The sequence below is a fragment of the Terrapene carolina genome, unplaced genomic scaffold (assembly GCF_002925995.2).
Source record: "Terrapene carolina triunguis isolate 2854851 unplaced genomic scaffold, T_m_triunguis-2.0 Scaffold62, whole genome shotgun sequence".
NCBI classification, from domain to species: domain Eukaryota; kingdom Metazoa; phylum Chordata; order Testudines; family Emydidae; genus Terrapene; species Terrapene triunguis.
Window position 1 is genome coordinate 38,258,957 of NW_020664413.1, and position 14,473 is coordinate 38,273,429.

Sequence of the window (14,473 nt, forward strand, 5' to 3'; positions counted from 1 at the left end):
TGATTACTGGCAGAAGACAATGAAAGTACATTGGCATACAAGGTAAACAAAGCAATCAAGCTAACAAGCAGGGGAGGAAACAGCGGGACACAGACTGTGCCCCCAGGAAGTCTTCCTGGTTCTGGAAGCAAAGGCAATGGACTTTGGATAATATAAAGAGAGAGAGTAAAAAGACATTTTAGTTATCCATCACTTAGGATACAAATTTCTGTGGAAAGGGGACTCTCCTACCTGAATGGATGGAGTTGCCGATAACTTGACGTAAGTTAAAAACCTCCTTAGGTAAAGAATGTAACTTGCTAAAATTAAGTTTTAGTCACTGGAAAGTGTGTATAGTTTAGTTTCTAACCATAACTGTCTTGTTTTCTCCTTCTTAATATGACTTAAATCTCTGTTCTCTTTTAATAAACTTATTCTTTTTTATTACAAAACCACTTCAGTGCTGCGCATTAAAGTGAAGTGTGAGTCCTCAGCTAAACTAACAGGCCAGGGTTTGTGCTGTCTCTTTAGAGGCAGCACATTTAATTTCTGTGACTGTCCAGTGACAGGGACTGGATACTGCAGAGAAATGTCTCTGAGGAACTCGAACTAGAGTGCACTGTAGGTTACCAGCAAGTCAAAGTTTGAACTGGCAATCTTGAGGCGTTTGTTGGTGAGGTGGACAGACTGTGTGGCACGGATCTGACACAGTGCAAGTGCCAGCAAAGCTCTCTCTTGCTAAGGCAGAGAAGTAACACAGTGGCTTATGGTTCTGAATATCCTGTGGGGAACATCACAGGGTTGGACACTTAATCCTATTTCTTCTAGACAGGCTCTTAAAATGGAATTTGCTAATTGGAAATTGAAAGTTGTGGGTTTTTTTAAAGTAGTGCAGCGCATAAGATCATCATTGTATATAAGATACTTAGGACTTTTAATCTTCAGAGTGGTTTGAAAACACTAATTATTACAGCATCTGACTCAGATATGTGAGTTATCCATTTTACAGATGAGGAAGCTGAGGGACAGAAGGGAGCAACTTTAACTATTTAGAAGCAGCAGAGATGTGGAGAATACAGCTGGGCAGAGAGCAATACTGAGGACCTAATAGACCATAAAGATGTCAAATCATCTGTAGAGGGGGAACCCTGCTTTCTCACAAGTCTGAGAACCCCATCCTCTCTGCACATCTCCTGAGAGTTTCTGTAGGGTGCTCTGGATGGTCCTCTACATAGAATTCTCCACATATCTCCTCCCTGCAGTGAGTTTTTCATGACCGGAGAGAATATAGTTACATATAAATCATCATAGGGAGGTGTGATTGCAGCCAGGTAGGGGTGTGCACCACACGCATCTTTTTAGCAATACAGAAATGTAAATAAGTAGAAGAATCTTGAAGTGAAGATCAGTGCATTTGCTTTTAAATGCTTATATATCAGTATGTTGTTTGGAAATAGAATTGCAGACCAAATGTTCTTGAATTCCTGAGCTTACTGCTGGCAGAGTGGGGGAATTAAAAATTTTATTAAGATGATGTTAAAAAAAAAATAGTGAACAGAGTTTGAGCATAGAAGTTTCTGGTTATCAGGGAATAACATACAGATTATCGAGGGTGCAAAGTTTGGTTTAAGATAAGGTGGCATGAGGAATACATAATCTGCAATATCCCCGATTGGGGGTAAAAGGTTGATGGGTCAAAGTACAGACATTGAGATATGAGGGTATGAAGTTCATAAAGTGGCTATGTTCGGGTGTGGATATGATGAGGATGGATTGACCCTCATTTGGTGAGATTTAATGTTCAGGGAGTTTATGGTTCCAGTTCATATGATCCAACGGAGAAGTGCATTTGCTTTTAAATGCTTATATATCAGTATGTTGTTTGGAAATAGAATTGCAGACCAAATGTTCTTGAATTCCTGAGCTTACTGCTGGCAGAGTGGGGGAATACTACACTTATGTCAAACTTATTTACAGTGAAGAAGGCCCCATTTTATTAAGATTAAAGTCAAATATATTTCTTAACTTAATAAAATGTATTTGAGGATGAAATCAATTTGAATTAAGTTTGAAAACAATATTGTAAAGATAATGAAATACATTCCTTGCTTTTTAACCATCTCATACTGTATAATATCTGTTAGGGACCCAATAGCTAGGAGGAGGCATAGTGAACAATAGGACCTTTCATGGAGGTATATAATGGACTCCCATTCTTGAACATAGTAAAGGTCTGCCCCACTACAATGAGACCCAAGCAACTGAGGGTACTTAATGCACTGGTGTGGTGCTTCAGTGTAGACACTCATGACAGCAATGGGAGGGGTGCTCCCATCACTGTAGTAAATGAATCCACTTTCCCAAAAACAGTCGCTAGGAAGATGTAAGAATTCTTCCGTTGACCTAGCACGGTCTACACCAGGGGTTAGGTTGATGTAGCTATGTCCCTGGGGGTGTGGATTTTTCACACACCTGACAGATATAGCTATGCTGATGAAAGTTTTCAGTGTAGACCAGCCCTTAATTGCCTAATTTATTTTAAATGGTCACCTACAGCATGTGTAAACTCTTTATGCAAAACAGTCTAATTGGCTACTTCAGCTTAAATGAATTCTATTTAACAATCTGTTCCAACTTGTATTTAGCTCAGTCCTCGTCTACACTAAAAAGTTAGGTCAACCCAGCTACATCATTCACCTAAGTCTCTATGTAGACAGCTCCAGGTCAACAGAAGAATTCTTTCATTGACCTAGCTACCGCCTCTCAGGGAGCTGGATTACCTATGCCGACAGGAGAACCCTCTTGTAGGCATAGGTAGTGTAGCACTGTCGTGTTTCTAGAGTAGATAAGCCCTCAGACACTCTGGTTTCCTTCCCCCAACCTGAAGCAGAGCTGTGTGTAGCACAAAAGCTTGTCCCTTACACCAACGGAAGTTGGTCCTGTGACGGGTTGGATCACAGAAACCCCCTTGGGAACTGCCACCTGATGTACCAAGACTACCCCTGCTCCTGTTTTCCCTGCCAGCTCAGGACTCCAGCACCCTGTCTTGCTGAGCCAGACACTTCCGTCTGCTCCAACACAGACCCAGGGTCTGAATCACTTGCCCCAAAACTGCAAGTTTCCCTGAAAACAGCTCACAGAAGTGTGCTTGTCTTTAGCACTCAGATACCCAACTCCCAATGGGGTCTAAACCCAAATAAATCCGTTTTACCCTGCATAAAGCTTATGTATGGCAAACTCATAAATTGTTCGCCCTCTATAACACTGATCGAGAGATATGCACAGTTGTTTGCTCCCCCAGGTATTAATACATACTCTGAGTTAATTAATAAAAAGTGATTTTATTAAATACAGAAAGTAGGATTTAAGTGGTTCCAAGTAGTAACAGACAGAAGAAAGTAAGTCACCAAACAAAATAAAATAAAATGCGCAAATCTATGTCTAATCAAACTGAATACAGATAATCTCACCCTCAGAGATGCTTCAGTAAGCTTTTTCTCAGACTGGACACCTTCCAGGCCTGGGCACAATTCTTTCCCTTGGTACAGCTCTTGTTGCAGCTCAGGTGATAGCTAGGTGATATATCTTTTGCATAAGGCGGGAACCCTTTGTCCCTCTGGGTTTCCACACACCCCCCTTACTGGAAAAGCACCCAGGTTAAAGATGGATTCCAGGTCAGGCGACATGATCACATGTCACTGCAAGACTTCATTACCCACTTGCCAGCACACACATATACAGGAAGACTAACAGGTAAACACAGCCATCTGCAGACAATGGTCCTGGTTAATGGGAGTCATCCAGATTCCAAACCACAATTAATGGCCCACACTTTGCATAATTACAATAGGCCCTCAGAGTTATATTTCATATTTCTAGTTTTAGATACAAGAGTGGTACATTTATACAAATAGGATGATCACACTCAGTAGATTATAAGCTTTGTAATGATACCTTACAAGAGACCTTTTGCATGAAGCATATTCCAGTTATATTATATTCACTTCTTATTATGTTTTTATAAAACCATATAGACTGCACAACGTCACAGGTCCAATAAAAGATATTATTTCACTTAGCTTGTCTCATATCCTGGGATAAACACAGCCACAATACTGCAAACATAAAGTTATGGAAGCCTGGTAGTGTCTCCTTAGTCAATGTTGTTTTAAGGGCTACCCTGTCTTATAATCCTTATTGTGACACCCACCCACCATATCTTTAACCTTAGATCTGAGTGAATGATTTTGTTCTGTGCATAACATACATTAGGGGGGAAACTTTTTCCAGAAAATTTCATAACTCTAGGAGAGCATTTTTACATATTAATTAATAAAAATTAGCACTTTTCAACATTTTGTTGCAATGCCTGATTTTTTTCATCCTCTTGTTTTCTCAGCATCAGACACATTTAACATCCCATATTGGCAGATGTATAGTTTAGTTTGCACACTTGGTCATAGCATTCTTTGTAAAGCTATTGCATTTGAGAAATAACCAAATTGTTGTGATTAAATGGATTTCTGTATAGGAGCCAGTTTGTAAAGGTAAATGTATGAGTCAACTGGCATTCAGGCAGCTCTAAATTGTGCTTGGGGAAGTGACCGACATACTGCTGAGTTCTGATCAGAGGTGCACAAAGATGACAAAAGCCTCCCTGGCACCTTACCCCGCACTCCTCTGTCCCCGAGTTGCCCTTTACTGTCCTTAGCTGCAGCTGTGAATTTGGGCTATATGTTTCAGTGAGAATTTTTCGGTTGGTCTGTTTTTTGTGAACTGCATGTAAAGGTTGATGTGAGAATTTATTTTTGTCACCGTAGGTTGTTATTTCCATAATTCTTAATGTTTGCAGGGGTTTGGTTGTGATGTTTTGTGGTTCTTTTATAAAGAAGTGTTTTAATATCTTGTCTTAATTTGTACTTATTTAGCAACCTTAACGGTAACCCTAAAAGGATTTTCTTTATTTGGGAATATACCACATATAAAAATACACTTTACTAACCTATATAGCATTCCTTATAGCATCCACTGTCAAAGGGTAAAGACACTGCAGGTGTGTATTTAGTGTGAAACTCTGTTCTTTCAGAAAACCATGAAATTTGTCTTTGTAATCTTCTGCAAACTAAATAATAATACTTGGTATCTAGAGTTATCCTGATAATATTTGTTGTTTTTATTTACTAATAAATAACATTATAGCATTGGTGTTTGCCTGCCATGCATAAAGGGCCAGATCCTGCAACCTTTACATAAAAAAAGAAGAGTAAACAACAATTGACTGGTTGTATTCTACCTTATGTATCTGTTTATTGGTAAGTCTTTATCCACTATGGTAGCTAGAATAGATGAGTCCTGGAGTTCATCTTTATATAACTTACTGTCCATTTGAAAATTATGAAAGCACAAACCTGCCTAATCCTGGATCTAATTATTATGCACCTTTATGTGTACTCATCTTATATTTTCTAAGTCATGGAGTTCTGAAAATAATTAGGAGACATTTTATGCAAAATGTGATAATAGAATAAAAAATTAGGAGTGTGACTGAAAATGAGCATATATGTTGTATAATAAAATCTTCACATAAACATTTTTTACTTTAATCGCCTTCTTCTTTTAAAAAATAGAACCCCCCTCCCCTTATCCAAAGTGGTTTAGCTTGCAGATTATTTCAGTGCAGCAGAGAGCTTTTTCTTTCCTTATAAGAACTGGTACCATCAATTAACCAAGAGACTTTACCCATGGATCCAAAGCTAAATGATATGATATTCCCATTATTCTTAGTTTCAAGATTGATTTCCATAATAGTTGTGTGTTGTTACAAATACTGACTTTTAGCACATGATGACTGAAAGGTAAAAGTAATAATGGTACAAATTCAGTGCTTTTAACACTTAAATATTTAATGTTGTAAATGGTTTTCCTGTTGTCATTCAACATGTGTTTAGGTAGGGCTGTGCATTTGAATTTCTGTCTACACCTATATAAACCCAAATGTGTTGATATTTGTGTAGATCCTAATAACAAAATAGTCATATTTATGTAGTGCCTTTCATCTCCAAAGCACTGTTCTCCAACTGTTTAATATTCATAACATCCCATGAGGTATGTAACTATGGATTATTAATCATGACTCTAAATATTATGTAACTTTTTGTATTTATGGGCTCTTTTTTCTTCTCCATTTTAAAGGGGCCAAAATAATAGGACATCTAGCCTTTCTATCATAGTTCCATCATCCAGGGACTGAAATAGCCTGAGAAGACCCAAACCCACTTGGCTTTTTCTTCTCTATTCTATAAGGCTGTATCGAGGAGTTAAAAAAATTCAAACAAAAAAAATACAAAATTTGAAATAAAAATACTAAAACTCATGCATTTCCTCCATGTTGTCAATGTGTGAATATCAACATTATTAATAGAAGGTCATTTCTTACCTTAATGTGGTTTCTCTAAGTCCTTTTATAACCCAGGATATGGGCTCAGTTCATGTGTAGAAATCAGATAACCCTCTGTTCAAAATGATACTTTACACAAAGGCTTTGATATTGGGCATCCAAAACTTTTGGCAAGAATGTCTATGAAATATCCTGTTAAAGTTCCTTCTCCCAAGTAATAATGCAAAAGGTGGTTCTGAGAACAGTTTTTGTTACTGAGGAATGACATCACAAACTTGATTTTAATCAGATGCTAAATATCTGAGAGATGATTTAGGTATTAAGGAATATTAGCTAAACATAGCCTTCTGTTGTGATTGGCCTCACCAACTATTGCATGAGCAAAACCCCTGAAGTTTTTAATTCATTTTGATTAGAAAGGGCAACATCAAATTAGGACAGGTAAAACTACTGCAGAACTCTACATAGCATAAGATCTGTATGAACAAGAAGTCCTCCTCTGCTCAGGAAAGCTGTACAAGCTGGGCGTATATAAAATTACAGCCACAATACAACTCAGGGCTGGTCTACACTTACCGGGTAGTTCGACGGCTGGCAATCGAAGTTCCGGGTTCGATTTATCGCGTCTGGTCTGGACGCGATAAATCGAACCAGGAAGTGCTCGCCGTCGACTGCGGTACTCCAGCTCAACGAGAGGAGTACCGCGGAGTCGACGGGGAGCCTGCCTGCCGCGTGTGGACCGCGTCTGAACCGTGGTAAGTTCGAAGTAAGGTATGTCGAATTCAGCTACGTTATTCACGTAGCTGAATTTGCGTACCTTACTTCGACTTGGGGGGTAAGTGTAGACCAAGCCTTAGTTTAGGTTCTCCAGTTTCAGGAACATTCCAGGTCCCATTGAAGTCCATACTAAAATGCCCAATGATTTCACTGGGGCCAGGATGTCACAATTCTGGTTTAAATAGCTAATGAGAGATACACTATGCCATCCTTCCGCATGTAACTTTTTTTTTTGCATTTATGACTGCTTGGTAATGGGGCAATCTGCAGGCTCCTGTATGTTTTCTCATTGATATGCTATACAAATACTCTATTTTGTCTTTGATAAGACTGTAACCTTCCTGTAATTTATCAGTGTTTGAGATGGAAAGAGGGACCAAACTAATATGTTGCTTATAAGATTTATATGGCAGGATTATTAATATATAAATCAAGTTGCTTTTGTATGTTCTGCATCCATTGAAGTATGCAAATCCCAATAGGGCTCCTATTCCTGCTTCTCTCTTTATTATGCTGGGTCCTGTTTATCCCTTTGAAGTCAATAGTAGTTATATATGCCACTGATGAGACAGTCAGGCTTTTAAAGTTTTAGGTTGGAACCTTAGCCGTGCTGAATCCAGCATGGGTTGGTGCTAAACTTGTCTCATAATTCTGAACCTGCCAGATTCATTCTTAATTTTTCCCCAAGGAATCTTTTGGAGTACCATCAGTTTAGCCATACTCTAAAATGTATTCTCCTGCCATGTTGGAGACACAGCAGGACTGTGTGCTGCATGGGAACTGAAAATGGCCAGTTCAGTATTTAGGGTTGGGAAGGAATTTCCCCCTGGGTCAGATTGGCAGAGACCCTGGGTTTTTTTTTTGCCTTCCTCTGCAGCATGGGGCATGAGTCACTTGCAGGTTTAAACTACTGCAAATGGTCGATTCTCTGTAACTTGGTCTTTAAATCATGATTTGAGGACTTCAGTAAGTCAGCAAGAGATTGGGGGTCTATTATAGGAGTAGGTGGGTGAGGTTCTGTGGCCTAAAATGTGCAGGTCAGACTAGATTATCATGATGGTCACTTCTGGCCTTAAAAGTCTATGATGTGTTAGCATGAATCATTGTTTGAGCTGAGTCTGAGAGCCCCTGGGCTGCCTGCCAGCGGCTCAGACTCCGTCTCCCTCCCAGTGCAGCGGCCGCTCCATCCCATGCAATTCCTGTCATTGCCGGTGGGGGCGCCGGCGGCTGGGCAGAGCTCCGCAGCTCTGCTTACGGCACGTGGCACGAGCCTGGCGACGGCGAAGGGCGTGACTCAGCAGGGCTTCTGGAGAAAGGGGTGGCTGCCTCCTGGCTCAGCCTACACGGTCAGCCCCAGCGGGGGGCACGGAGAAGAGAAGAGCCTCAGGCGGCAGTCTGGTGGAGCGGAGGAAGAAAGAGGACCCAGACGCCCCTGCGTTGGCAAGGTAAGCGCTTCCCCACACAGCTCGGCCTCAGGCACCTGTGCTCCTGCCCCCTTGGTCCTTGGCTGGTCCCTGCTCCCCTTGTGCGTGGGTGGCTGGAGAGGACAGCAGCCTGCAGAGCTGAACTGCCCCAGTGCCCCCCTCTCCCTGCTCCAGCCTCTGTCATGCCCGGTATCTGAGTTCAGGGCCACCCAGAGGGGGGGAAGTGGGGCAATTTGCCCCAGGCCCCGGGCCCCGCAGGGGCCCCCACGAGTATGTCGGAGGCTCCCCCTGCCCCACAAGTATGTCAGAGGCTCCTGGGAGAGGGGTAAGGGGCCGGGGCCAGGCACCCCCCCGACCCTATCCCCCACATAGCCCTGACCCCCAGCTCCAAGCCCAGCCCCTGTGAGCCCGGCACCCCCGAACCCAGAGTCCAGCACCCCACCCAGCCCTGGGCAACAGCAGCACCACCCCCAGGCAGCGACAGCCCATTGGTACCAGCCATCACCATCACCCAGCAACAGCCCATTATGTAATTGCAAATGTATACATACCATTACAGCTTTTAATGTTTTTAAATAATATGTATTTTCAAATTATTGAAAATTTAATTTTTGAATGTATTTCACTAGTTATTTTTTACATTTCCAAATACATGTTACTATAGTATTGCAACTTTTTTTTATGGAAGGGGCCCCCGAAATTGCTTTGCCCCAGGCCCCCTGAATCCTCTGGGCAGCCCTGTCTGAGTTTTAAGCCCTGCTGCTGTGTTATGCCTGCATAAATTATAACATGTTACTCTGTGACCGTGTATTGTGTATAATGTATGTGATTTATTTTTTTGGGTGGGGGGACGCGAGGTGAAAGTTTCGCCTAGGGCGCAAAATATCCTTGCACCGGCCCTGCTCCTAGGCAGGAGAAACTTGCAATTGCTCTCATTAAACCAAGGCTAGGGCTGCTAAGTGTCACACCTCTCACAGACCTGTCAAGCGCAGAGCTCTCAGGTGTGCCAGATTTGACAGGACATTCTGTATTTCAGCTGACTCAACCATCTGTAGAGTTGTTATGGAGGTTTGCAAGGCAATTGCGACTGTGAAGGTTGCTAATATCTCTGAAATAATAGCAGTCTTTGAGTGAATGGGCTTCCCAAACTGTACTGGTGCCATTGATGACACACACATGCCCATTCTCTAAACCACTCCCCAAGGTGTACATGAATATGTAAACTGTTGATTGATCTTCCTGCTGGAGTTGTCAGTCCTGCTCCCTCACGGCATGGTCGCAATGTTCCCTTTAATTTTTCCCATGCATGTGCAGAATGAATTTTGTTATTTGCACCAATATGGAGGTGATGTGTGGCGAGGGGTGGGGCCGAGGGGTTTGGAGTATGGGAGGGGGCTCAGGGCTGGGGCAGAGGGTTGGGGTATGTGTGGGGGGGTGAGGGCTCTGGCTGGGGGTGCAGGCTTGGGGGTGGGGCCAGGGATGAGGAGTTCAGGATTTGGGAGGGAGCCAGGAGCGGCGCCAGGGTTTTTGGCGCCCTAGGTGGGGGTCCTTCCGCGCTCCCGGTCTTCGGGGCACTTCGGCGGCGGGTCCTGGAGCGAGTGAAGGACCCGCCGCAGAATTGCCGCCGAAGACCCAGAGCGCGGAAGGACCCCCCGCCGCCGAATTGCCGCCAAGGGCGGCAAAATGCCGTCCCCCCAAATCCTGGTGCCCTAGGCGACCACCTAGGTCGCCTAAATGGAAGTGCTGGCCCTTGAGGGAGCTCAGAGCTGAGGCAGAGGATTGGGACACAAGAGGGTGAGGGCTCAGGCTGGGGCTGAGGGGTTCAGGGTGTGGGTGGGGGCTCCAGCTGGGAGTGTGGGCTCTGGGGTGGGGCTAGGGATGAGAGGGGTTTGGGGTGCAGGCTGCCCTGGGGCCGCAGCCAGGAGAGAGGACTCCCTCCAGCCCTCTCTCGCTGCAGCAGTGCTGGGGCTGAGGGGGAAGGGGGCCAGAGCCACAGGAGAGGCCCTTGATAGGTTGCTTTGCGGCTGCGCAGCTTAGAGGGAACTTAGGTCATGGGCAATGTATTTGGCTACCGTTCTCTCATCCCTCTCCAACATCCTCTCAGTTGCAGCTGCTTCTGTTGGTCCTGTTCCAGCATCTCCTTCTACACTTCCAAGAACTATTATGATCTGCTGGCAAAGTCCCTCTGCATCTCCTGGAGCGGTTTGTCTCAGGCCCTCCTTTTCCCTTGGAGGTTCGGGGCCCTCTTGCTGACAGTCCATGACATCCTGGGGGACAGCCTCACCTCCACCGGAGAGAAGGCTCTGAAATGAAGTGCAACACTCCATTGCTTTTCTGTCTGGGGGGAAAAATGAAAAACTACTCTCCTTTAACTTTCTGCTTCACACCGAAGAGAGTATTTCTCTGCTCAGAAACTGCTGTTTCCCAGTTCCTCCTGACTAAAAGAATGGTGAATGCTTTACACTATATTTATGTATACACTTCCCCAACCCTATGAAAGCCAATGTTATTGTTAGATATATCTCTATAACTAAACTGGCTTTTATGGGTTGGGGATGTGTATGGTACCTCTCCCAGCTTTGGGCTCTCTAGCTGGACTGGCTCAGGTTAATTGACTCGCTTTCCCCTGACTTGGGGCAGGGGGAGGAGGATGACTTGCCAGATGTGAGGGGCTCTTCTGAGAAAGGGGCAGGGGGGGGAGGTGACATGAGAGAGACTGTGGGGAAGGGTTGCCTGTGCAGTGGAGGGAGAGAGCAGACGCCCCCAGGAGGGGTGGGTGGGGCGCTGGAATGATTTATAGAATGGGGATACTGAGAGCCACTGACCCTAACTGTAAACCCGGTAGATCATAGACACACAGGCCTGGAACGGAGCTTGAGAGGGCAGCTACTCCAGACCCCTGCTCTCAGGGCAGGACGGAGTATTCCCTAGACCGTCCCTGCCAGGTGTCTGTCTAACCTGCTCTTAACAATCTCCAGTGATGGAGATTCCACCTGATGGAAACCGCTTCAGGCCCCTAGTTCCAGCACCTCTGTTGCTGGGACTGGAGCGTACAGGGCTGCGCTTGGCACGGCTCGGGCCCCACACAGCCCTGCAGCGTCTGGCCGTATGACGCTGGTGTCGGCGCTATAGGGAGGCTCGGTCCCGTCCCCTGAGGTTTTCTCACGCAAGGTGACCCCAGCTGTGCCTTTCCCGCCTGCTGGCTCCCAGCCAGCTCCGCTCTGCCGTGACCCAGGGGCCCGCCCTGCGCAGAGCCAGCACCTGAGCCGCGGGGAGCCCGGGAGCGCTGGGCCAGGTGGCTTTGCCCACGCGGAGGCAGCCGGAGCCTGTGGCTGGGAGAGCCCATTGCTCAGCGCGGGGAGGCGGCAGCCGCAGGCGGGGGGCGGAGGCAGGGAGCAGGGGAGGGGGCAGAGCAGCCGCCGCCTGGGTACGCAGGGAGCCGGGCAAACATGGTCGCTGCTCACGCTTCCCATTCGTCCTCCTCCAGCGAGTGGATCGCTTGCCTGGATAAAAGGTACCAGCATCTTCCCGGGAGCGGCGGCAGGAGGGCTGGAGCGGGCGTGCGAGGGGGGCCCGCTGTGCCTGCGGCCCCAGCTCCCCCCGATAAGCCCGGCTTACATAAGCAGCGTGCTGGTCGTAGGCAACCTGCCTGGGGGGAGCAGTGGGGCCGTTCGGGGGCTGCAAATGCCCCTAGGAGGGGTACATGCACCGGCAGGAGAGGGGGTTTAGTGCCATTGTAAGAGCCCAGCGGGTCTCGTTGCCGTGGGATTCTCTCTAAGTTCTCTGATCCTAAATAACATCAGGGTGGGTGCACTCTGGGTTAATAGCTCCAGTGGATGCTTTGAATGACTGCATATTGGGAATACAGCATAAACCTTCTTGTGAAGCTTTCAGTTAATAGACTGTAATGGTCTAAAAGTCAACCCCAGCTACTTGCCTTTTGAATGCCTAGGATAGGTGAAACCCATCCATTCGGTTTGTTGGGTTCATAGGCCCTGTTCCACATCTAGATGTAGGTTTGCATGAAGGAATCCCATCAAGATCATCCTTCTCTCCCCACAGATCTCCCTTCCATCATCCATGTGGGGGGAAAAAAGGAGACCCCCATTCTGCTACCCCTTTCACCAGGATGAAAAAAGAAAAAGATCCTCACCACCCTACACAGGCAGATGAAGGACCCTTGGCTTGTAGAGACTTGTATAAATACAAGTTTTCTCTGCAGTCTCTTTAAAGAGCACATCAATGGACTGTAATTGTTCCCAAAACACTGACAGGATAATTTTCTGTTGGATCAGATTGTAGGCCTAGTAGTAAACATTAAAACGGTTAGTATTTATAGTTTAACATGGATTAAAAGGTGATATGTTAAAACTTTATAAAATGTAAATAAATAGTTATTAAAAAAACACTTTTGTATTTCACACTGGGTGTTGGTGGAGGGAAAAACGTAAGTCCTATGCTGTCAGCAGCTGTGTGATGTCTGATTATATGGTAGGTGTGGGACGTTATACATTCCTTACTATATTATCTTCAGATTTAATTGATCGCATTACACTGCAAGCTTTAAAGATATCCAAGAGAATGTACTGCACTTAACAATATAGCAGATTATTGAATGCTTTTGTCAGTAGGAGTCATTTGGGCTATATTTTGGTTGGCCTTTTGTGTGTGCGCAAGGAATCTTCTTGTCCCTTCTACCCTTGTGCAGGTGCAAGCCATGGTGTCACTGGTATTAGAATCCCAAAGGAGAGATGGTTGGAGCACAAGTTGAGAGGATAGTAGAGCTCCCAGTCCAGGGTGGACTCCTCAGATCCCATAGAAGAATTCTGGCTGAAACAGCCTCCCTGGCCCACCACACCTACACAGTGCAGGCTGTTACTCAAAAGTATAACTCTGTTAAAAAATAATATACAGTATCTGTGAAAATTAGAACTACCGAGACAGAAATACAGATGAAACTGGAGTAGGTTGGTCAGACATATAAAATTATGGGCTACTTAAACTGAAAGAACATAAGAACATAAGAACGGCCGTACTGGGTGAGACCAAAGGTCTATCTAGCCCAGTATCCTGTCTACCAACAGTGGCCAATGCCAGGTACCCCAGAGGGAGTGAACCTAACAGGTAATGATCAAGTGATCTCTCTCCTGCCATCCATCTCCACCCTCTGACAAACAGAGTCTAGGGACACCATTCCTTACCCATCGTGGCTAATAGCCATCAATGGACTTAACCTCCATGAATTTATCCAGTTCTCTTTTAAACGCTGTTATAGTCCTAGCCTTCACAACTCCTCAGGTAAGGAGTTCCACAAGTTGACTGTGCGCTGTGTGAAGAAGAACTTCCTTTTATTTGTTTTAAACCTGCTGCCTATTAATTTCATTTGGTGACCCCTAGTTCTTGTATTATGGGAATAAGTAAATAACTTTTCCTTATCTACTTTCTTTACATCACTCATAATTTTATATACCTCTATCATATCCCCCCTTAGTCTCCTCTTTTCCAAGCTGAAAAATCCTAGCCTCTTTAATCTCTCCTCATATGGGACCCTCTCCAAACCCATAATCATTTTAGTTGCCCTTCTCTGAACCTTTTCTAGTGCCAGTATATCTTCTTTGAGATGAGGAGACCACATCTATACGCAGTATTCAAGATGTGGGCGTACCATCGATTTATATAAGGGCAATAATATATTCTCCGTTTTATTCTCTATCACCTTTTTAATGATTCTTAACATCCTGTTTGCTTTTTTGACCGCCTCTGCACACTGCGTGGACATCTTCAGAGAATTATCCACCATGACTCCAAGAACTTTTTCCTGATTTGTTGTAGCTAAATTAGCCCCCATCATATTGTATGTATAGTTGGGGTTATTTTTTCCAATGTGCATTACTTT

General features: G+C 44.8%; 1 protein-coding gene across 1 annotated transcript in view; it reads left to right on the plus strand.

The window, feature by feature from the left end:
* The first annotated feature begins 12,024 nt into the window (after positions 1 to 12,024).
* The window catches only part of RAPGEF4 (Rap guanine nucleotide exchange factor 4), a 228,390-nt gene continuing 225,941 nt past the window's right edge, over positions 12,025 to 14,473 (plus strand). The window contains exon 1 of the mRNA XM_026647574.1: positions 12,025 to 12,091. Coding sequence (XP_026503359.1) covers positions 12,027 to 12,091 — 65 coding nt within the window. The 5' untranslated portion in view covers positions 12,025 to 12,026. The remainder of the gene's footprint in view (positions 12,092 to 14,473) is intronic.